This window comes from Heliconius melpomene, chromosome 12 (genome assembly GCF_056956725.1).
Source record: "Heliconius melpomene rosina isolate 202511_hmr_F chromosome 12, ASM5695672v1, whole genome shotgun sequence".
Lineage (NCBI taxonomy): Eukaryota > Metazoa > Arthropoda > Insecta > Lepidoptera > Nymphalidae > Heliconius > Heliconius melpomene.
Window position 1 is genome coordinate 1,087,633 of NC_140400.1, and position 23,687 is coordinate 1,111,319.

Below are 23,687 nucleotides of genomic sequence, written 5' to 3' on the forward strand. Positions count from 1 at the left end.
ATAAAGATAATGCAGACATAACAGTCTTCGATAAATTAATTTTTAACAAAAAGAAAAACCGACTTGTAAAAACGAACTAAAAAGTAAAAATAATTTTATAGAGATTTTATAATTTTGAAGTCGGTGTCAAACTGATGCTACAATATCTAATTACTAAGCCTGCTTGTTATACTTGGCACCTTGAGGTTTATCTAGCTACCAGAGAGAAGAAATGAAAATAATCAATTCATTCCTCAAATAGATATTGAGACCACAAAACAATTGCCGCGCTTTCAGTTAGACGACGAAGAAAGCCATAGTCTTCAAAAATTAAGTAGGTACAGATTAAAGACGGCAAAAAGACATCATACATCTTAGGCCTGATTATAGCACTCTGTAAGAGAGACATGAGTTTTTAAAATATGCAATCGCGTACGTAAATATAATATTATTTATTACCTCATACTTCCAGAATCCGCTGCACATATTTATATAATTGAGGCATCGTTAGATTTTTCTTAACAGCACAAACGCGTTACACAGCGTTAAAACGTCAAACATGGTGGCTGTCGTACAGCCATTGTCCTTAGTGAAAAGAAATTTATTTTTCGAATACTATAATATATATGATTAGAATGACGAAGAACATCATCATCATCATCATGGTCTTTAAAAAATAACTACACATCAGGCAAAAAAGGGTCACATACATTAAACAAAGTGGCACATGTTCTTAAAATATGGATATACATATGCAATCATGTATGTAAATTGTAAATATAAAGATATAGTATTCTGCATTAATTATACATATTCGATAATGTTTTAAAAGTATACCTTATACGGTGGGTTGTACTTAGTGCTTGCTCAAACAAAATGGATGAGGGAGATTCGAAAAAGCGTGGACATACTTATCTTCAATGGGTCTTTGCTTTGTTGGGTACGTTTTTTATTTATTACTGTTTTTGTCATTTGGTCTTGAAAAATTAGACGGAAAGCGAGGAACAAAGTGTTTTAACAATATCTTTCTATTTTTTCGCTATATAGATAGTGCAGCTTCAAAATAATATAATAATTGTTTTTTTAGCCAATTCCACTCTGCTAATATATGGCATGGAAACTGGTTGGATATCACCATTTACATTTCTGCTACAATCAACTTCTTCACCTACTGGCTACCCATTGTCTGATAATCAAATTTCCTGGGTTGCCAGTATTTTAAGTATGACTGCAATTTTTTCAGTTAATTTATTATCATATATTGCTGATCGATATGGAAGAAAAGTTGCTATTATTATTATGGCCGTTTTGGAACTGGTGAGTACAAATAACACTAAAACTTAGTCAGGGCGGATTCACCTGCTTCAACTATACGAATATTTATTAAAAATATTTAAGAATTTTTTTTCGGTCAAGGGGGTAAATTCCAAAAAACCACGAAATGTGTTCAATGAAATAGTTTTTAAGAGTCTGAATTTCAAATTTTATAAGAATCGGTGCCGATTTAAAGATTTTTCCTTACAAGCTTTGAATCCCTATTTCACCACTTCAAGGTTAATCTCAGAAATTTTTCAAAATCCCTTTTTAGTGGGTGTTAACATTATGAAAGTAAACATCTGTCCAAAATTCACGTTTCAATTATCAGCGGTTATGGCTGAGCGTGCATCTAGTATAGTCTAGTATCAGGTATAGTCTGAGGTCAGTCAGCGGGACCATCTCCTTTTCTATATAGATTATCTGTAGTCTAAAACTGTCAGAAATCTAGAACTAATTTAGGAACACATTGAACAAAATCTAAATTTATTGCAATGGTATGAAAATGTTCGAGAAGCTGGTCAATAAAAAAAGTAATAAACGTTAACCATAAAATATTACAATAATTTTTATTATTTTAGATATCATGGATAATACGTCTGTCGTACACTTCTCTCCCTCTTCTGATTATAGCAAGAGCGACCGCTGGTTTATCAGCTGGTGGTTGTTTCTCAATCATCCCCATGTATGCTAAAGAAATATGTCAGGATGACTTAACAGGAATATTGGGGACTTTCCCAATGCTTACGTATACTATTGGAATATTTTTAATGTACTTCATGGGAACATACCTAGATTATACAACCGTGACTATAATTTTAACTGTATTGTCTATATTAACCATATTAGGCCTGATTAAAGCACCTGAAACGCCTGGTGTTTTCGTTAAACAGGGTAAAATTGATGTGAGTATATCTATTTGATTAATTATATTATTTTGTATAGTATTATATTATTGTAATTTTTATTATTGTGTGCATATTATGCGGTATATAATTACAAATAGGTGTAGGTGTAAATGTATAAAAAGGAGGGTATTTCTACAATATGAATTTATAGTTAATCTAATATTTTGACTTTCTAGTCTCTCTGCTTGCGTGTACGTATTATGGTGAGATTTATATGAAATATTCACGGCTATCACAGTTGGTAAGAAAATTTAACCCTATAGGACAGCTCCTTTGGACCTACTGTTATGAAATTTGTTAAGAAGTTTGAACTTACAATATAAAAAAATAAAAAATTCGAAACTTAAAGCTTATATCACAGAAAAGACTTATTAAAAAAATATATCGTTATTTTCATACTTATGTTTGTAATATTTTTTTCCATTGTCCTTCAACCATAATACTTCAAAGATGTGAAAGTAAAAATAATGTTACAGAAAGCAATAAAAACAGTAGCACTCCTAAGAGGCTTAGACAAAAATGATATAATAGTTAAGGAAATAGTAGATAAAATGATGGACCAGGAAATACATTTTAAATCTTTGAATGTAATTACATATTTGAACATATGTAAGTAAAAGTTTAATATTAGATTTTTCCTCATTTTATTTTTCTTTCCAAATAGGAATTTAATTATAATATGGTTAGTTGTTAATATATTTGAGGCCATCGTGAGGCAACGACGTGGCCTCCGTGGATTAGATTGTCCCTAATAAGTTATTTTTCTTTTCTTGGTCTGAAAGCTACACAAAGCGCTCCATTCAATTTACAATATCTCTAAACTGAATGGGGAAAGAAATATATTTTAATTAGGTGCCCTAGGTCTACCACGCTGCATAGTTTTAATTTTTTTATTATCTTTTGTCTTAAGTGTGTCTTAACACTAGGTTCCCTCTGCCTACCCTGCTGTGTGCGGGATACAGCGTAATTTTGTAATTTGTATTTTAATTTTTTTATTTTAGTACAAAACAATTGCTGGCGGCATGGCTTAAAACTCATCATTCTGCTATTTACCTTCTATGAGATGAACGGTGGGTTTGCTATATTAACTTTTGCTACTACCATGCTCGCCTCCACCGGGATGGATTACGTCATCAGTCCAAAGGTTCAATCTTTAGGTTTCCCCATTGTCATGATCACTGCTTCAATTGGACTAGCGTCATGTGTTGAAAGGTTTGGGAGGAAGGTGAGATGTTACATACTAAAGTACTGCTTGAAGAAAAAAATAAGCTAATTAACGAAGGAAATATTAGCATCTGTCTGTGAACTGGCGGTTGTGAGTTCAATTCCCACTGAGAGGTGTGAGCAATTTTAAACTATTAGTTACAAGACAAGTTTCGGCGTTAAATTTCTGAACTCAACTTCATCTTTCTTATTTAACTATGCACTTCGTTTTATAGAATGTTATGGTTAATTATATAATTCTTTAATGTTCGTAGTGAATAGACATAATTTATATATTATTTATTTTCAGCCTCTTCTTATGTGCGCATTTGCCATTACAGCACTAGCTATGTTATCAATGGCGGTAATAATTATAGTTCAAAAGCAGTACGGTAATGTACCGACATGGATGCCAGTTGCTGCCTTGATAGTGACAGTAGCAATGTGCACGGGTGGCGTTTCCCCTTTGGTCTTTATTGTTTTGACAGAGCTATTTAATTTCCAAGCAAGTATAACATCATTTAATTTTTCAAATTGTTTTTAGCCTCACGGTGAAGTATGAAGGAAGAACAAACCTAGTATTAAAACACTCCGTTTACCACTTTTATTGCTTGTCTAGTGACGGAACTCAATTCCGTGCTCTATTTCGGTGAACCAGAGTGAAGCAATGAACACAATTCAATCCCCCAATTGGAAAAACCCACAACCGTCACGTTTCAGTCAGGCGTTTTGCTGCTGCGTCAATTTTAAATTTAAACCCGATTTCTTTACAAATAGTAAGCAACAAGTGTCTTATGTGCTTCAATTGTCTGCTTTTTTCATAATTTAATACGTTTCTAAATATATTTCTTTTCTTATTTCAGATCCGAGCTAGGATGATGGGACTCGTGGTAACATATGCTTGGCTTGTAACTTTTGTGTCACAAAGTACTTATATACCGATGGCTAATGCCTTAGGAGAATTTACACCTTTCGTCATGTACGGAGTTCTAAACCTTATGGGAATATTCTATGTATTCTTCTTCTTAGTAGAAACTAAAGGAAAAACTGAAGAAGAAATATATAAGAACGTTAAAATAAATTCGAATGTTTTAACATCATGAATGATGCTATAAAACTCGAATAAATATTTGAGTTTAATGGCAGAGGAAGGAGGTCGGAGCTACTAGTATTTTTTATAAAGTGTTTTTTTTAATTATTTTTTATCTGAGCAGTATTTAATTTTAAAATAGTTTTCACGTAACAAACGATTACGTTAGACAAAAATGATTATAAAAATTGTGAGAAAAGAGACGTGTTACTTTAAGCCTCACATCAAATTTTTAAATTATTGAATAAAATTAAATACTTATATTGTTTTGCATTTCATTATAACATGACTTCAAGGTGTATCTATTATGTATTTGTATGCTAATTTAATCTGCTAAATTAAATTAATCTAACTAATGATGTCTAATGGTAAAAAGTGGTGTTAATTTCGATAAAAAAATACACGACATTAATTTCTTATCGAAATTAAAATTTTCAGCTTATAGCAGAGTAGTCAAATCCAACAGTGTTAAGATACTGTCTATGGAGTAAATCTTATCCTATGCTTATTTAATACCAATAAGTTTTTAATAAAACCTATCACAAATTTTATATGCAGAAGCTAAAATATTTTAATGAAACAGGGAAAAGTTGCTGTGAGTAACATCATTTGGACTATTTTAATAATATGTCTGCATAATAGGCAGTGCATAAGTACAATAACTGTAGGTATAAAGAAATAGAAAATGAATGTATTTCTTCAATATGAAATTACGAGATTAATATCAAATACCCACGTCTATTCTCCTTTAAAGCACGGAAAACCTAGGCTTTTAAGCGTTTAAGTGTCGTTTTTGTCGCATTTTGTGAGTAAATTACCGTGTAATTAAATCTAGAGAACACTTCCTATGGATCTTCAAATATGTATTTCTTTAAGTAGTGTATTGGTGAAGAAACGAAAATAATTCATTCACCGATACGTTCACAGTTAGACGCTGTGCTGCTGGGTCTTACTTTTAATTATAATTTAGCACGATTTTTTTTACAACTACTAAACAAAAATTACCTAATGTGGTATTTTGCGCCAAATTCATCAAAATGTATTCTCTAATATTTTAAATGGGTCCTTGACTATTAGTCTTAATGAACTATTGGACTTGTTTTTATAATATATAATTTAATAATTTTTAAAAATGATCTTTCTTATTTTGTTTCAGATCCGAGCTAGGATGGTGGGAGTCGTGGTAACATACTCTTGGCTTGTAACTTTCGTATCACAAAGTACATACATGCCGATGGCTAATGCCTTAGGAAAATTTGCGCCTTTCGTTATGTACGGAGTTCTAAACCTTCTTGGAGTATTTTATGTGCTATTCTTCTTAGTAGAAACAAAAGGAAAAACTGAAGAAGAAATATATAAGAGCGTTAAAAAAATTCAAATGCTACATAATGCAATGAAGTTATATCGAGCAAATGTTTGATTTGAACACGGGGGCTGGTTGTGACATTTTAATGCAGTGCTATATTTTTGTTTGTTAGAATTGTTTTATTTCGTGACATTGGCGAAATGAATTGTGCTCAACTGGCACGCTCGAAACGCCATATATCGAGAAATCAATCAATTGTTTTATTGAGTAATTACTCAGTATTTAATTTTAAAATTGTTTTTGTGTAATAAATATTTAGTCTAGACTAGATTTAATAAATACTGAGAAAGGAGACTTGTCACTTCAAGCCCCACTTCAGAAGGTTTTTAATGGGTTAAATATATCAAAAGACTTATAGCTGCGCTTCCTAATATCAATATTATATCATTTGGTGTACAGAGCAGTCTTTTGTCTTCGACTCAGGCTTCTTAGTATAAAACTTAGGATAAATCAAGTTTTGGACAAAAAATAACTTTAGTTATTATATATTTTAGTTTTATAACTATAAAAACTAAAAATATAAAATATGTCACAAATAAAACCCTGGTATGCTGCGAAAAGTGTAACGATGTAAAAAAAGAAGTTCGAATTTGACAAATATATGATCTGCTACGAGTTTCAATTATATAAAATTACAATTAGTGAGTAAGGTGAAGGTGTGGCGAGTGCACGTGTCATTATAACAATCTACTTGTATACAAACACATGTAGATAAAACTTCTTAAAGTTGGTGGAAAATAGTGGACATTTGCTATAGTAGGTACGTTCTCATTTACTAAACTCATTAAGCTATTAAGAAAATAAGCTTAAAAAAACTATATTATAACAATGTCTACCTTACTCAACACGCAATGCCTCCAGAATTCGGTGGAAAGTGGAAAGTGAAGTGTCTTAACACTACGCTGTCCCTGCCTTGCCTGCCTGCTTGCCCTTGCTACATGCACGCTATTGGTGAAGAAGTAATTATAACGCTCGCAATTAAATGCACTGTAAGTATCCACATGTTTGTGTTTTTTGGAAGACGATTGGTCCTTACGATTTTTATTCAAACAATGAATAAAAGTAAAATACGGAATAAATATTTTAATTCCTTTTTATTTCTTTTATTTCACTCTCCCGCCGTTAGGTCTTGAAAATTGGGAAAATATGAACGCTGAGTTCCTTTTGCCTCCCACTTCACATGTGGGTTACAGCATGAAGCTAAAAAAAATAATTATTAGTAATTTTTTGGTTAACTTTCCTTCTCATTTAGAACTATTTGAATAAGTACTTAATGTAACGTTCATTTTAAAAAGGCCAATTTAAAGTGAAGATAACGCGAACTCGATTATAACAGAAATTTGTTTTAAATTGATCATTAAGTAACTATCAAATTACACCTAATAAGAACTTTAAAAAAGTCAAGTACAAGCCGACCTCGTGCATCAAATGTTTCGTACCAATTTAATTAAATTTAATGTAAGAAGAATTAGACATGTATAACTGCTTGATAGTCGACGAAGCTTTAGGCAGACAGAATCTACTTAGCTGAGGAAATTATTTTAATTGGAGATATAAATCAGTTACTTTATATAACCCGAGCTAACCTCTTCAAAATGCTTTACCGCAAACCGCTAAGTCTTCATAAATCAAAACCTGTTGTGAAACTGAAGCCCAATGGAATTACTAAAGTACTAGACCGAAGGCAAAGATGACGCGGTCAAAATGTTAATTCGGAACGCGACGGGGGCAACGACAAAACGCATCGTAGATCGCAACGACAGGAACGCAGCGGTCACTTCTTCCACCATGTCCAAATGTATAAAAATAATGTAAAGATAAAGATAATAATTTTCTTATAACAGTATTTATTTGAAATAGATTACTTTATAGTATTGTTAGTAAAGTTAGTGGTTAGTGGCAGTGGCGTAGCTAGGGTATTTGCTGCCCGGTGCGGCTCGGGGGACATGATGCCCCTTTCCTGTTGATGACTTCTAAAAAAAAAAAAAAAAACGAAATCATCGACGTTGAGTTCTAAAAAAAGACAAAGTGATTGTCGACTTTGATGCCCCTTTTATTTTGATGCCCGGTGCGGCTTAAAGGACTTGATGCCCTTTAAAATGGTATAAAGTCTAAAAAACAAAGAAAACACACACTAATCGTCGACTTTGATGCCCTTTTCCTGTTGATGCCCGGTGCGACCGCACCGCTCGCACCCCCCTAGCTACGCCACTGGTTAGTGGGTAGCTTCTTCAGGTTTTTGATCTTAAACATGGCATTCAGAGTGTATTTGATTGTTTGCTTTACTTTATTTGTTGTTTTTATTTTTTTTTCATATAATTGTTTGTAATGTCTGAATGTAGTCCGATGAGATAATTCCAAACCGGTATTCGGTTTGGAATTATCCCATACTTGCAAATAGGTAATTAATTTTTTAGGTTTAAATAAATTGAGATGAGGTGAATCCGTAATAATCTTTAATATATTACTAGGTTAATAAGAAGAAGTTCCACACTCAGAACACAGTGTCTAGATGTAATGCGGAAAGCGGAAAAGCGGAGTGTCTTAGCATTAGACTCTCTTTACGAGTATATACCCCGTCATATGGGACAAAACGTGAAGCTAAAAAAATAAAAATAAGATTAACTTTTATAATATAATGTAAGTAGTTCAAGTTTTGCAGATAATATTTGTACACTCGTCATAATAAAATTTTTACTATCAATTTGTTTAATTATTATTGTATATATAGACAGATAATCTCAATGTTAGCAGTAATAGTTTTGTTAACGCACGAGCGGTTAGCTTAAAAATGAATACAGAACGTGCAGAAATGAAAGGACATACTTACTTTCAATGGATTTATGCTCTTTTGGGTAAGATTTGTTATTGTGTTTATATCACTACGTTCTTTGGTTATTCTCCCTATGTAATATTCTCTCTTGTAATTCATTTCTTATTTTAATATGTAATATATTTTTCAAGCAAATGGAACATTGATCGTTTATGGCATGGAATGTGGATGGATTTCTCCATTTTCTTCTTTGCTACAATCAAATTATTCCCCTGCTGGTTACCCATTGTCTGACTACCAGCTCTCGTGGCTGGCAAGCACGATGAGTGTGACAGCAATAGTGGTCGGAATCATGTATTCATATATAGCTGACAGATTTGGTAGAAAAGTTGGTATCATCATCATAGCACTTTTGGAAGCAGTAAGTGATTGTTGTATGTTTGATAATTTTGCAGTATTCTTTTTTTCAGCGTCATGCTGTAGCCTTCAATAGACTAGGGGAAACTATTATGTAAAAAAGATAAACTAATAATAATCTTTTTATTCTCTTGTGTGAAAAGAGTACAATTTTGCCTAATTTTTACATAATATTGCGGATCTCAAGCGCGCGCTTTGTCTTATTACTAGAAGGAGGTAATGAAAATAATTCATTACCCCGCGTGGAACCTACAATCGTCGTGTTTAGAGTTATAACATACTATAATTTTACTACAGATCTTATAGCACAAAATTGAATTAGAGCGTCCAGGGTACTGTAAGTCTGATTATTACAAAGGTTTTGGTATTTGAAAGAAACAGAGAAAGCCGTTGCATTCCGTATGTAAGATGATGCAATGGAAAGATAGAAGAATGAGAACAAGTAAATGAGGCGGTATATCTAGGTTTAATAATATCGGAAAATACGAAAAGGATGAGAAAAAAACGGTGTAGATGTGTAATTTAAATAGATGATAGATGCATGGAAATATTAAATACTATTTAATACTTATTATAAATGTAATTATAAAGCAAAGGCGTAGATTTGTGTAGTGTGTATTCAATTTAGTTCATAAAATCAAATAACAGTACTAAAAAAATTGAATGGCCAACATGCCACAAACATTAACATCATGCACATGCACAAACATAAAGTATAAAAATATATAATTGTCTCTATTTCAGATTTCCTGGATAATCCGTATATTTAATTCATCCTTCGTTATTCTCCTTATCGCGAGAATAATCGCCGCTTTGGGAGCTGCTGGTTGTTTTACAATCATACCTATCTACATGAGAGAGATATGTCAAGAAGATTTGATTGGAATGTTGGGGACTTTACCTATGGTTATGAATTCATTTGGAACATTTTTAATGTATCTTATGGGAGCATATTTGAAATATAATACAGTAAATATTGTTACTACTGTAGTGCCTGTTGTAACAATGATCGCAATGATCAACGCACCCGAGTCACCTGCTTTCTTAGTGAAAAAAGATGATATTGATGTAAGTATTGCAGGTATACTTACCTGATACTTCTCTTGAAGTATACATGTAATCTAGAAAGAATTTAAGCTCGCTACTAGTTTCCGTTTCAGTTTAATAGCAGTCTTCTCTACAGTCTAATACAGAAAATTAAACTTATAGTTTATTTCTTTTTTATCAATAAAATTTAATAAAGTTTTAGTTAAGTTAATTTTTTTTATGACTGTTCTGTACCAAAAAAGACACAGAATCAAAGGTATACGTTATTGTATCTACGTTATCTAATAGTCTAGTTTTTGCTTCACATTTCGCCGTGCGCTAGGCATTGGAATTGATATAAGTTATATTTTTAAATGATTTATATTTTTACAGACAGCCCAAAAAACTGTTGCTTTATTAAGAGGATTAGACAAAAACGATGACGTTGTGGCAAAAATTGTGGATGACCTGATCAAAGAAGAAGTCCGTTTCAAATCACTTCCAACAATTACGTTACAAAATATATGTACGTGTAGCTTTCAATTGTGAATGGGTACTAAAATACAATATTTTTGCAGTCAGTTTGGATTGTTACCATGTGATGTTTACCTTGCAAGATTTGTATGATTTAATTTAACTTCAATTTTTCTACCAACTATAGCCGAGTAATAAATCGTATTAAGACATTTCATTCCCTAGTTTTCGCTAAACTAGGGAATGCGAAATTAATAAAGTAATTATAAAGATTCTTGATAATATATGAGCAAGTATTTCAAAGTAATTCTTCCTCCGACATAAATGGGCTTTGAATTCTCCCATTTGCTACTTTCAAATTTAAGAATTGTGTGTTGAGTGGTGGAAGTCCTCGATACCATAGTGAAGAAATGAAAATATTAAATATTTTATTCTCCCGAGTTGGAATCGAACTCACAACCTTCGCCATTACAATTACACGCTTGTGCTCCTGAGTCACGACGGCTTGAGGTCGATCAATCTAATTAATAATAATAATAATTAATGTTTTTTGATTTTTCAGTAAAAAACAAATTATGGCGACACGGCTTCATTCTTATAATGATACTTTTCACATGTTTTGAAATGAATGGTGCTCTTGTTGTTTTGACTTTTGCTACAAAAATGATAACATCTACTGGTATCGAATTTGACATAAGTCCTGAAGTCCAGACACTAAGTATTCCTATCGTGATGCTGATGGCCTCCGTTTTATTGACTTCTTGTGTTGAACGATGTGGAAGAAAGGTAAGAAAGGTTTTTTAGTTTACGCTGTCTCCCGCATATAGGAGGGTAGGCAGAGGGACCTAATAAGAAAACACTCCGTTGTCCACTTTCCAACGATTTTTCGACCATTTTTTTGTATCCATACTTTTCATTCCCTTTTCTGCGTCATTTTCTTTTCTATATAAAGTACTGATCAATGCTAAAATATATGAAAAACATAAAAATAAAATATTTCTACTCATACATTATATTATTTTCATAGCCTCTTCTCATCGGAGCATTCGCCATTACAGCTCTCTGCATGTTTGGAATGGTGGTAATCATCATAGTCCAAAGACAATTTGGCAACGTGCCTGTGTGGTTACCAGTGTGTGCACTGATGTTAGGCGTCGCTATGTTCAGTGGAGGAGTCTCACCACTCTCAATAATTATTTTAACTGAAATGTTTAATTTCCAAGTACGTATAACTATTTTCAGTAATTTAATTAGGTAAAGAGTAGCTTGGAAGATGGAGACGAGCTACACCTGGGTCGCAAGTTCGAGGTACTGATCCTCGCTCCTCATCATGCATGATGGTCACGGTCAAGTATCATAGTTGTAGCGTTTATTGAACTAAATCTGGGTTGTTAGTTTCATTTGGGGGAATATTTTAGTGTATAATTAATGTTATTAGTGTAGTTTAAACGAAGTCATATTTAGATACCATTCAGCAGATAATATTTTACAAGAAAATGGCGAAAATTGAAGAGCAGTGAATGCTAATTGGGGAGTACTAGATTTTTTTTTATTATATCAAAGTCTTTTGTAAATTGATTTAAGAGTAATCTTTTAAAATGTAGAATGCACTGTTTTTGCCTTACATTTTTAACTGTAACCTTCACATTTCAAAGAACTACTACAATACGTTCACCTGAATCAATTTATATAGAGAAAAACGTTTATTTTTCAGATACGAGCTACAATGATCACTGTTATATTTACTTACGCTTGGCTTCTCCTGTTCATAGCACAAAGTACCTACACGTCAATGGCTACCACTCTTGGAGAATTCGCACCATTCGCTTTATACGGTTGTTTTAACTTCGCCGGAGCGATTTTCGTAATGTTTTTCTTAACAGAGACAAAGGGCAAAACTGAATATGAAATATATAGAGATATTAGGGGAGAGAGAAAATTAGATAATGCTTAAGCGAAATTTGTATAAATGTACTTATTACTTATATTATTTATACGTCTTTTTGTAGTTGATCACTATTTGATTCAAGTTTATTTGATTTGAATTTTTACAATGCACAAATTAGGAAAATAAATAATAGAATGTAAGATTATGCTATTATTATATAGGTACCAGTAAATTAAGAATAAAAAAATATCAAACCTTTAAATTTTTCTGGTTTCTTCATCTTATTGAAAAGCTTTGTATTATAGTTGACAAATGCTTAAAAAAAGAGTGATAATTTCTTTATTTTCGGAAAACAAAATTTTGACTTACTTTGCAATTTACATGTTATAATGAATGTAAAAACTAGGTAACATAAATAGTATGAATGTTTGATTCTGCTTTCCTAATGTAAATCTATATAATATATTTAAATATATATATATATATTAGAATATTGGATTACATATTTAATTTTTCTTATTATAGTTCAATTGAATCTACTATAGTGCAATACTTACAAGCTTTTGTAACATAGAATAAATTTCAAATTAAATTCAAAGTGAATATACATAAGAGATGTAAAGAGAATTATATCTTTTATTTTAAAATAAACACATTATTTTTTATATCAAGTATGTATATAGAGTATGTCTAAGCAATAAATACTTTATTAATCATCGCATGAATACTGTCATTTTACTTATTATTTTTTAAAAGCTTTGTTTATAATATGCGTATTATATTTTTATTAATAAGATTAATGGAATTAACGTACTTTTTTATTTATGGTCAAGTTATTAGAAAAAAATACAAAAAAAAAACTTATTTACACTGTCTCACACTTATCTGACGTACATATCTATATATAAAATCTATTTTAAATTCAAATTCAAATTCAAAATATTCTTTATTCAAATAGGCAATTATTATAAGCACTTTTGAATCGTCGAATGAACATATGAACAAAAAGCTACCACCGGTTCGGAAGACAGTTCTGCTGAGAGGAGCCGGCAAGAAACTCAACAGTTGCTCTTTTCAAAATCAATGGTACAATCTATTACATTAGTTGGCAGCTATCCTGCATTACATTCAATAGATTCATTTATTTTGTTAATGTCGATTGGAGGTTTGAATAAACTGACCAAATTTATCATTAGGCAGAGTTTTAGCTCGAATAAATACATAAATAGACGAAAGCATCGAAAGAAGCGAGTGACCAATGTCTGTCGTTGCGGAGAGATATAGGGTCGTCATATAAGCGTAATGTTCGTGAGTTCGATTCTCAGTTCAGGATCAAAGTTATTATATTTTTTCGCTATAATAAGAAGATAGCACAGCGCTGAGTTCCATAACACACAATGTTTCGAAAACTGCACTGTGCGTGGAGAACGGAGTGTTTTAACATTACGTTCCTTCTGCCTACTCTGCTAAAATTAAGGTTTTACCTAATTTTAAATACACAATGTCTGATAGAAGAGTATCATCAATATACCTACACTTTAAATCTAAAGTTATATATGACGAGTTGTATTGTAACTAGTCCTATTCAATCATGCCAATTGAACAATTATGTAAATAAATACTAAGAATAAATGTTCTGAGACAACTGACACGTCGCGACGTGTCGTGAGGCAGAGTGTACTATGGTCAAAAGAACTTTTAAATTTATGATGACACTAGTGTTCTGCTCGCGGTTTCACTCGCGAGATCTTTACAATTATTCATTAACTAATTTTGTATTATTTATTACAAAATAACAATAAGAACAATTAATTCATAATAACAATATAATTTTATTATTATTTATTAATTTTTTAACAATATAATTTTAAAGGCAATATCGAAGATTAGCGCCTTCTAATAAACATTTTTTTCTGCTTCATAATAATATTAGTATAGAACTACAATAAACGGATATTTTATATTATACTAGCGGACGCGCGCAGCTTCGCTTGCGTAATTAGGGGTGAATTCTAATAAACCACGAAACATGTGTTCAATGAAATATTTTTAAGAGTCTAAATTTCAAATAAAAATCGGCGGCGATTTAAAAAAAATTTAATACAAACTTTCAACCCCTTATTTGCACCCTTAGGGGATGAATTAAAATAAACCACGAAACTTATGTTCAATGAAATATTTTTAAGAGTCTAAATTAAAAATTTTATAATAATCAGTGGCGTTTTAAAGATTTTTCCATACAAACTTTCAACCCCTTATTTGCACTCTTTGGGGAAGAATTCTAGAAAACCATGAAACATGTGTTCAATAAATACTTTTAAGAGTCTGAATTTCAAATTTTATAAAAATTGGTGCCGATTTAAAAAAAATTCTATACAAACTTTCAACCCCTTATTTGCACCCTTAGGGGGAGAATTCTAATAAACCATGAAACACGTATTCAATTAAATACTTTTAAAAATCTAAATTTCAAATTTTATAAAAATCGGTGCCGATTTAATTTTTTTTCCATACAAACTTTGAACCCCTATTTCAGCCCTTTAGGGTAAAAATTTTTCAAAATCCCTTCTTAGTGGATGTCCAGATTACGAAAGTAAACTTTTGTCCAAATTACTTTTGTCCATTAGCGGTTACGGCTGTGCGTGCGTCTTACCTCAGTCAGTGAGGACAAGTCCTTTTATATATATAGACTAGTGTCCCGTTCGGTGTTTCACTCGCTAGATCTTTACAATTATTTATTAGGTAACTAATTTTGTATTATTTATTACAAAATAACAATAACAACAATTAATTCATAATAGCAATATAATTTTCTTATTATTTATTTATTTTTTAACATTATAATTTTAAAGGCAATATCGAAGATTAGCCTTTTAATATTTTTTTTTTCTGCTTCATAATAATATTAGTGTAGTAGAACTACAATAAACGAAGACATTATTTAAATATTATTTTTATAGACATATTGCAATATTCTTCTTGAGGTCAGTCGTGGCACAGAGGCAATTTTTGTGTAATAAGCGTGGGTAAACGTGACAGATTGTAGGTTCGATTCCCACTCAGATTAGTGAAACATTTAAAATTTTCATTACTTCGTTTTGGCTCCAAGCAAAGCGCGAATTTGAACTCCACCACTCAATATGGAATGCCTCCATTCACAGAAAAGCTGAAAAAATAATATTTTCTTGGTTATAATTCGCAACTCACTATTCTCACATTCTCACATACACAGTTAAACACAAAACTGCTCTATAACAGCGATATAACATAGTAAAAATTTGGCATACTCGTATACTTTTGCGTCTATAATTTCTTATTCTCAGTGCGTGCTCTAAATCTCAACCTTGTGCACGTATAGACGTTATATAAAAATGATAGTTTCAAATATCATGGGTGCAAGTGATAAGGATTCGCCGAAGTCGAAAAAACGTGGGCATACTTACTTACAATGGATTTTTGCTTTGTTGGGTATGTTTATTTAAAAAAAGCTTGTAATTAACAATAATAAATGTAGCATCTCATCTTTTGTCCCATAGTTAGACATAGGGAACCTAGTATGCCACACACCGTTTTTGAGACATCACGCAGATATTAGAGTAGGAAGGGGGAACCTGGGAACCTAGTGTTAAGACACACCGTTTCAATTAAAATTCTACCGTTTACCACATTCGGCCATCCTCGAGGTAATGCGTGTAGAGTGGCGGTACTCAACGCCACAAATTAAATACTTAAAGGTATATTAATAATTATTTTCATAAATATTTTTTTACACTTTCACGCATTTTTTGTATCACGCATCTGTCAGCCTGGTGATCACTCCATGCGTCACTTGCCGTTTATTTTTAAATATACCTATGTAAATATTCCACGTTAGTTGTCGGCAGCTGAACTAAACAAAATATTTTTTTTTAACCAGACGAAATACGGAAAAAATATTTATTTATAAACTTTGTTGTCATCGTATCGCTTCACTACTCAATAAAAAAATAAAATTAAAATTTGGCAAGAATGTTATTTTTTTACGTATTTTCTGGCATATGAGTGTGAAGGTATTTATGTCTCCACTTTTAATGGTAGAATGCAGAGAAACTTCTAGGACTTGAAAATAAAATAATTAAGTTATTGATATTAATTCCCATGAGTAGATATTGTAACTATAACAATTGCAGTACAGACAAACACTAGATACAAACTAACAGCCGCAAGAATCAAAAGAAAATTGTAATGACAAAGTAACAAAAATAACGAAGGTTTTACTGAGATTAAGTAACTTAATTTTAATTGAATAATCATTTTAAACATTTTTAACGAGTCAATAAAATTTGCACGCAGCGGGACTCGTATCCAGGTCTTTTGTATATCATCTAAGATGACTGGTTTTTTAGTTTCCATATTATGTAAAAAATTAAAATTATTAAAACCACAGAAAAATGAGGAACGGAAGCGTCTCAATGGGAAAGGAATGTTTTAACTCCAGGTTCCCAGGATCTTTTCCCTGCCATGCGCTATACAGCGTAAAGCTAAAAAAAGTGAAAATTGTAATAATAGATAAAGTTATTTTTAGGTCTAGTAATAGTATTTATTGATAAAAAGATAATTATGTAAATTAATTACTTTTTAGGGGAATTTATTGAGCAATCAACATTTTCATTCTTAGTTTATAGTAAACTAGTGGACCCGGACGCGGCTACGCCCGCTTAAACTATACGAATATTTATTAAATATATTTATGAAATTATTTTCAGTTTTCAATAGAGAGATGCGTTAAGCAAGTTCATTTTGGGTGACGTTTTCTAACAACAAACTTTGCAAGCCGTTGCTTAGCAAGGACGGTTGTTATTAACATGGCGGAATAAATTGCATGTCAAATTAATAATTATTTTAATATATTGGTTTATATCGACAATATTACAAATATGAGAAAAAAAAGTATCCTATGTTCATCCCGCGACCCTCAAGTATCTCTATATGAGTATTTTATCACAATTAAATAAGCTGTTTGGCCCTGATTGCGTAAAAGACAGACAGACTGACAGACAGACAGAGTTACTTTCGAATTTATAATATAGGTATGGATTTTAAACATTTATTTGTACATTAATGTACGTGACTAAAATAAATAGAGTATAGTGTAATTTTTTTTTTTAAATACATAACATAATTGTGCCGAGTGTTTTAGCACTAAGTTTTGCATTTACCTTGTTATATTTGGGACAGAGTCTAAAACTGATAAAAATATATTATATCTTCTAGTGCTATAATCTACGTTTCCGCCTTTCCGCCAAATTTTCACGATATTACCTGTTGAGTGGTACAACTCTTCTTCTTCTTGTCTACCAGAGCTAAAATATAAAAAAAATATTCGAAAAAAACACTTTAAAAATAACAATTCATATAGTAAATAGTTTTGGGTATTTGCGTTTATGTTTTGGTATTATTAAAACTATTATTAAAATTCAACTTTCCAAAATGAGGGTAGGAGTGTCTTAACTCTCAATTTTCTTTCGATACTTAGCGAATAGCGAGGACTGCGCGTAATAATAAGATAATCCGTATAAAATAGGGCCTCTTCAATTTGTTCTATTTGGCGACATTTGAATTATAAACAATGAAACCTGAAATCATAGACCGGTCGAATAGGATCTCGAGGTCAAACCATTTAAAATACCGTTGATAATTTTTGTGCCTACATAGTTTTTATTTGTATAAAACAAGAAAAAATATAGTATAAAGATATAATATTATTTAATTAATTTTAAGGAGAAGAAAGATTTTATGATTTTTAAAATACAAAATTGGTCTAAATTCATAGATAGAAAAATAACTTATAATTAATTAAAATAATTAATTAAATAAACTCATTCCCCCGATTGGGAATCGATCCCGCAATAATCGAATTAACAGTAACATTACTTTTCATCAAGCGAATTGCACATTGTTGGTGTACGGCTTGGACAGCGGATGGATTTCACCAATAACGTCTCTACTTCAATCAGAAGCTTCGCCAGCTGGATATCCGCTATCTGATAGTCAAATATCGTGGACAGCAAGTGTTCTAAGTATGACAGCTATATTTGGGACGATTACGTATTCATATATCGCTGATAATCATGGAAGGAAGATTGGTGTTATTATTATTGCGTTTTTGGAAGCGGTTAGTTTTACTTTAGATTTAAAGTCTTGTTTTTTACATTGAATGCTTATCTAATTTTTGCCTAAAGAAGTTTTGTGTATTGTATGGCAGAATTTTGACTTTATTTTATGTTCATTAGATGATTCAAAAGTGCTCGCAAAAGTATTTTTTAAATTTAATGTGATTTATAATTCCTTAAAAAACCACTCTTCCAGGTTTCATGGATAATTCGTCTATCCTACACTTCTCCAGCTATGCTCATTGTAGCAAGAGTGACAGCTGGTCTAGCAGCAGGTGGTTGTTTCAACATTATACCAATGTACGTGAAGGAAATAAGTCAAGAGGACTTAACTGGTATCTTGGGAACCTTCCCAATCCTCATGCACACTACGGGCATTTTCTTAATGTACCTAATTGGGGCATATTTGGAGTATAAAACTGTGATCATTATGGTGACGGTCGTACCGATATTTACTATTATCGCGATGATCAAAGCTCCTGAATCACCAGCTTTTTTAGTGAAACAGGAGAAAATTGATGTAAGTATACAAGATTGTTAGTCTTACACTTACTGGCCTTCAGTAGGTAAAGTATAAAAACGTATCATATTTTAGAATATCAGGCAGTGGCAACAATCGTTCAATGCTATATTTTTTCTGGCTATAAACGCGACAGTTTTGGGTTCGATTTTAGTTTGGAAAATTGAATTACTTTCGTTTCTTCGCTCTGGTTACAAGACAAAGACTCACTTCTCCCCAAAAAAGACTCTCCACTCATTAATCGAGCGAAAAGTGGGGAACAAAGTTTATAAAAGAAAAATTAAAATATATAATAAAGTATATTTATTTTACTAAAAACATTTAAACAATGCTCTTTAATTCATTCAAAGAGTCTTTGTAGTATAAATATGTTAATAGCAAGAAACTGTCGTAGAGTAAAGAAACCGAGTAGGTATAAATCTTATCGATTTAATTTATGAGATTTAATATTTGTGACCGATATTTAATGAATGCTGCTTTTGAGGACTTATGTATATTTTCTAGTAGACGTTGACCGCAATTTTTTTGGTGAAATTTGGACTCAAAACGTTGAACAAGTTTTTATAAGGCATTCTTAAAATAAAAATATTAAATCAGCTTCACGCTGTATCCCGCACACAGCAGCGTAGGCAGAGTGAACCTAATATTAAGATACTTCGCCCGTCTATATATAGAAGTTTGAAATTTTTACAAATAAAACTTTAATGAATCATTAATGATTTTCAATAAAAAATCATTTAAAATATATAATTTTATCAGAAAGCAAAGGAAACGGTGGCATCTCTCAGAGGCTTGGACAAGGACGATGAAATAGTGCTAAAAATAGTTGATGATATGATAAAAGAAGAGATTCGTTTCAAATCACTGCCGAATATAACTTTCATGAACATATGTAAGGTTTGTTATATATACATATATACCTAAGGTTCACTCTTTTTCCTGTACATGAGGGAAGGCAGAGGGAAGTTTGTATTCAGACAACGTCGTTGCCCACTTTCCGCCAGATTTTTTAGGTATCGCATGTTGAGTAGTAGAAATCAACGCCGTGCTTTATGTAACAGAACGGGAATAAAATATCTGTCCCGTAACCATAACGTTTATTATAAACCGTTTTCATGGCCTTAAATTGATGGAATCTGTAAAAACTTTAGTTATTTTTTGATTTTTGCACGAAAATAAATTTGTGGGCTAAATTCACTTATTAAAAATGTATTTCATATTTATATGCTACAAAACAATTATTAAAATTATTTTTCAATCGAGTTCTTAGCGACTGATGAAACTGATGACTGATGACTGATGAAAGTAAGTAATCCTAAATTAGGATTACTTACTTTCATACTTATCGTTCAATCCCCTACAATATAAGGGGACTCCCCTCTGGCTCCCTCTTTGAAGAAAAATTAAAAAAACAGAAAATATAAAGTAATAAAAATAATATCCATAATATATGCATATAAACTAAATCGAACGACAGTTTATTTATTCGCCGACCTCGTTAATCGAAGCGCTGACTTGTCGTCGTCAGCTGCTGCGTTCACATATTATTATTGTCTTTATGCTGTATTTATATTTTGGAGTTCATTGAATTGTAAAGAGGTGCAAAAAAAGTATCTTACTTTCGTTAAATTATAAAGCTTTATGTTTTTATATTTTCTTTCGAAATAATATTAGAAATGACGTTATCCATTGCCGGATACTTACCTAGCATGATTTTAACTCTCTGCCAGTAAACACCCACAATTGCTGATGAACTATAAGCGCCTTCAAACAAGATTTTTGGGGGCAAATACCAAATTTCTTTATATAAATAATTAAAAATAATTAATAATAAAATCGGTTTCACGCTGTAGGCAGAGGGAACCTGGCGCTAAGACACTCCGTTCCCCATTTTCCGCCGAATTCTAGAAGCATTGAGTGTTGAGTTGCGGAACTCAACGCTGCGATTTGAGTGAAGAAATGAAAATGCTTCATTTCCTAGAGTGGGGATCCAACACATACAGTAGCTTTTGCAGTCAAACGTCAAGATGGGCTGAAAAATAATTCATAAATTATTCTTTTTATGAATTTGCTATATTATATACGTAGGCGTTTGTATTTTTTTTTAGAGTTTAGAGCTGTCTTCTGAAAGGGTATTATGCTAAGTGCCTGGCGATGGATAACGTTATTTTTAATTTGTTCCCAAGAAAATATAAAAAAAATAGCTTAATAATTTATGAAACTTAAGTACTATTTCATGTACCTCATTGTCCTAGTAGTAGGTACTTTTCGGGGTTGAGTGTTTGTCAACGGGAACGTTTATGTGTTTCAGCGAAACGAAAGTGTGGCTTAATTTGGCTCCCTCTCTAGTAATTATTAGATACCTATCCTACCTAGATAACCTTACTATCAATATTAAAGTTTTCAACCGTTGACATTCAAGGAATCACGATAAACGTCGAGACCACTACCACTAGGGTCTCAGGTTCCCTCTGCCTATTCTACGTGCGGGAAACAGTGTGAACCTAAAAAAATTAAACACGTGACCATGTAGACGTAACCGGATTTATTAACTAGTCATGGTACATAACGATAGAGAAATCACTCTACTTTTTTGGTTTAATCATCTTCACGCTGTATCCCGCACACAGCAGGGTTGGCAGAGGGAACTAGTGTAAGATATTCTGTTTTCCAATTTCCGCCGAATTTTGGAGACACTTTGGGGGCACAAACGCACTGTGCCACGACCGGCTTCTTTTAGTAAGTTTCTTTAATATTTTGTTCTAAACAATCGCTTAAACTTACACAGTGAAGAACAGTTCGTGGCGTCGTGGCTTCATCCTCATCATGTTTCTTTTCACATTTTACGAAGTAAACGGAGCCTTTGTGATAGTGACATTTGCCTCCAAAATGCTGACTTCTACTGGAATAAAGTTTGATATCAGTCCTGAGATCCAGTCGCTCAGCTTCCCTATTGTGATGGTCGTAGCGTCTCTGGGCTTGACAACAATCGTTGAGAGATGCGGGAGGAGGGTAATATATTATTTTTTATTTTTTTAGCTTAATGCTGTACCCCGCCCGTAACAGGGTAAGCAGAGGGAACATAATGTTGATACACTCCGTTCTCTGTTTACAATCAAATTTTTAAGACATTGCGTGTTGAGCGGTGAAACTCAACGCCGCTTTTCTTTCTGTTTATTATAGCGAAGAAATGAATACAAAATATTACCTTCAACTGGAATTGAACCTAGACTGTCACGTTTACATTCTGACACAGTGCTGTTAAACTACAATTACCTAAATATTATGATTTCTTATAATATATCTATTTTTCAGCCACTTCTAATAGTAGCATATGGTCTAACGTCGATAGCTATGTATTCATTGGCTATAATGATAGTTATACAAAAGGAATATGGTAATGTCCCTTCATGGCTGCCCCTCATTGCGCTTATAGTATCAGTAGCTATGTGTAGCGGTGGAGTGTCGCCTTTATCCTTTATAATAATGACTGAGATGTTTAATTTTCAAGTTAGTATAGTCAATTGCGTTTCTTCTCGTCTTCTTTCGTCTTCTTCTGGATAACCAGACCTGAGGGAGACCTGAGAGGGACTGAGGGAAAAAATAAAATTTTATTTAATTTTTCAGATACGAGCTAAAGTAATGGGCGTGGTAGTAACGTACGCATGGTTTACTACCTTCATAGCGCAAAGCACCTACACGCCTATATCAAATACTTTAGGCGAGTTTGCTCCATTTATTTTGTATGGAACAGTGAATTTATGTTCAGTTATATTTATAATATTCTTCTTGTTAGAAACAAAGGGGAAAACTGAGGAAGAAATATTTAAGAACGTGAAAAAGAAAGAAAATGTTGATTCAAATCCAATATAATGTAATGGAGTATAATATTAGTGCTAGAATTAATAATAGGAAAGTTTATTGACTCAATGAAATTAGATAGTAATATTAGATATTATTATATTTTATTAGAAAATTTTATAATAAAATAAATTTTAAAATAAAACTAAATCTTTACTGTCGAGAAATTAATATGTTAATATTAATATGACAACGTATCAACGACTGAACTAAGAAATAACTGACGTAGCGTATTTAAGTTAAAATAACTCATACTTTAGTGAAATAATTATAAATTTATTAAATTGTCTTATTATTAGTTTTAGCTGAGATAACCTGGTATTAAGTAGGTTACTTACTTTTGTGAAATATCCAAAGTGGGTATGAGCTTAAAGTCAATGTTTAATGTTGTGTGTTTTGGGTCGCTAGTAAATGATATACTTAACATATATATATTATATGCATTTATTATAACAAAATATTATAAAACCTACTTTAAAGTATAAATAAAAATGTTTTTTTATAAAATGACTTTTTTATTACCCTTTTAATTAAAAAAATAATAAGACGAGGAAGCATTGTGGTAGAATAGAATATACATATCCTACTTTTCTCACAATATCCCGGACATATAGTTCTGATTCTAAATAATAGAAGTAAGGCTTAAGTTTCTAGATTTTATCATTTGTTATTTATTTAAATGTTTTATATAAGTTGATTATTTTGATTGCAATTAT

General features: G+C 31.8%; 3 protein-coding genes across 6 annotated transcripts; all 3 read left to right on the top strand.

Annotated features, from left to right (window-relative positions):
* The first annotated feature begins 3,264 nt into the window (after positions 1-3,264).
* Positions 3,265-4,507, top strand: LOC146533329 (facilitated trehalose transporter Tret1-like). The gene is made up of 3 exons (XM_085195295.1): positions 3,265-3,426; positions 3,715-3,873; positions 4,268-4,507. Exons 1-3 carry the CDS (start codon positions 3,265-3,267, stop codon positions 4,505-4,507), a joined length of 561 nt encoding a protein of 186 aa, XP_085051421.1.
* Positions 4,508-6,509: 2,002 nt separating this feature from the next.
* LOC146533330 (facilitated trehalose transporter Tret1-like) lies at positions 6,510-12,708 on the top strand. Of its 3 annotated transcripts, XM_085194740.1 has the most exons (9): positions 6,510-6,620; positions 8,332-8,500; positions 8,592-8,715; positions 8,825-9,054; positions 9,795-10,118; positions 10,470-10,602; positions 11,113-11,336; positions 11,578-11,772; positions 12,265-12,708. In XM_085194740.1, the coding sequence occupies exons 3-9, from the start codon at positions 8,652-8,654 to the stop codon at positions 12,502-12,504; spliced, it is 1,410 nt and encodes a 469-aa protein (XP_085050866.1). In that variant the 5' UTR covers positions 6,510-6,620; positions 8,332-8,500; positions 8,592-8,651; the 3' UTR covers positions 12,505-12,708. The 3 variants fall into 3 exon arrangements, with proteins under 3 accessions (XP_085050866.1, XP_085050867.1, XP_085050868.1); XM_085194741.1 differs by lacking the exon at positions 8,332-8,500; XM_085194742.1 differs by lacking the exons at positions 8,332-8,500; positions 8,592-8,715 and having other exon boundaries at positions 6,511-6,620.
* A 3,025-nt stretch (positions 12,709-15,733) lies between these two features.
* Positions 15,734-23,467, top strand: LOC146533331 (facilitated trehalose transporter Tret1-like). 2 transcript variants are annotated; one of them, XM_085194871.1, is made up of 7 exons: positions 15,738-15,906; positions 18,363-18,592; positions 18,787-19,110; positions 19,870-20,002; positions 21,899-22,122; positions 22,426-22,620; positions 22,738-23,466. In XM_085194871.1, exons 1-7 carry the CDS (start codon positions 15,810-15,812, stop codon positions 22,981-22,983), a joined length of 1,449 nt encoding a protein of 482 aa, XP_085050997.1. In that variant the 5' UTR covers positions 15,738-15,809; the 3' UTR covers positions 22,984-23,466. The 2 variants fall into 2 exon arrangements, with proteins under 2 accessions (XP_085050998.1, XP_085050997.1); XM_085194872.1 differs by lacking the exon at positions 22,426-22,620 and having other exon boundaries at positions 15,734-15,906; positions 22,738-23,467.
* Positions 23,468-23,687: the final 220 nt, after the last annotated feature.

Coding starts and splice junctions, on each gene's coding strand:
- LOC146533329 (XM_085195295.1), top strand. CDS start 3,265: ATGAACGGTGGGTTTGCTATATTAACTTTTGCTACTACCATGCTCGCC. Junction 3,427..3,714: donor TTGAAAGGTTTGGGAGGAAG/GTGAGATGTTAC, acceptor ATTTATTTTCAG/CCTCTTCTTATGTGCGCATT. Junction 3,874..4,267: donor CGGGTGGCGTTTCCCCTTTG/GTCTTTATTGTT, acceptor TTCTTATTTCAG/ATCCGAGCTAGGATGATGGG.
- LOC146533330 (XM_085194740.1), top strand. CDS start 8,652: ATGAATACAGAACGTGCAGAAATGAAAGGACATACTTACTTTCAATGG. Junction 10,603..11,112: donor AATTACGTTACAAAATATAT/GTACGTGTAGCT, acceptor TTGATTTTTCAG/TAAAAAACAAATTATGGCGA. Junction 11,337..11,577: donor TTGAACGATGTGGAAGAAAG/GTAAGAAAGGTT, acceptor TTATTTTCATAG/CCTCTTCTCATCGGAGCATT.
- LOC146533331 (XM_085194871.1), top strand. CDS start 15,810: ATGATAGTTTCAAATATCATGGGTGCAAGTGATAAGGATTCGCCGAAG. Junction 15,907..18,362: donor ATGGATTTTTGCTTTGTTGG/GTATGTTTATTT, acceptor CTTTTCATCAAG/CGAATTGCACATTGTTGGTG. Junction 22,621..22,737: donor CTGAGATGTTTAATTTTCAA/GTTAGTATAGTC, acceptor TTAATTTTTCAG/ATACGAGCTAAAGTAATGGG.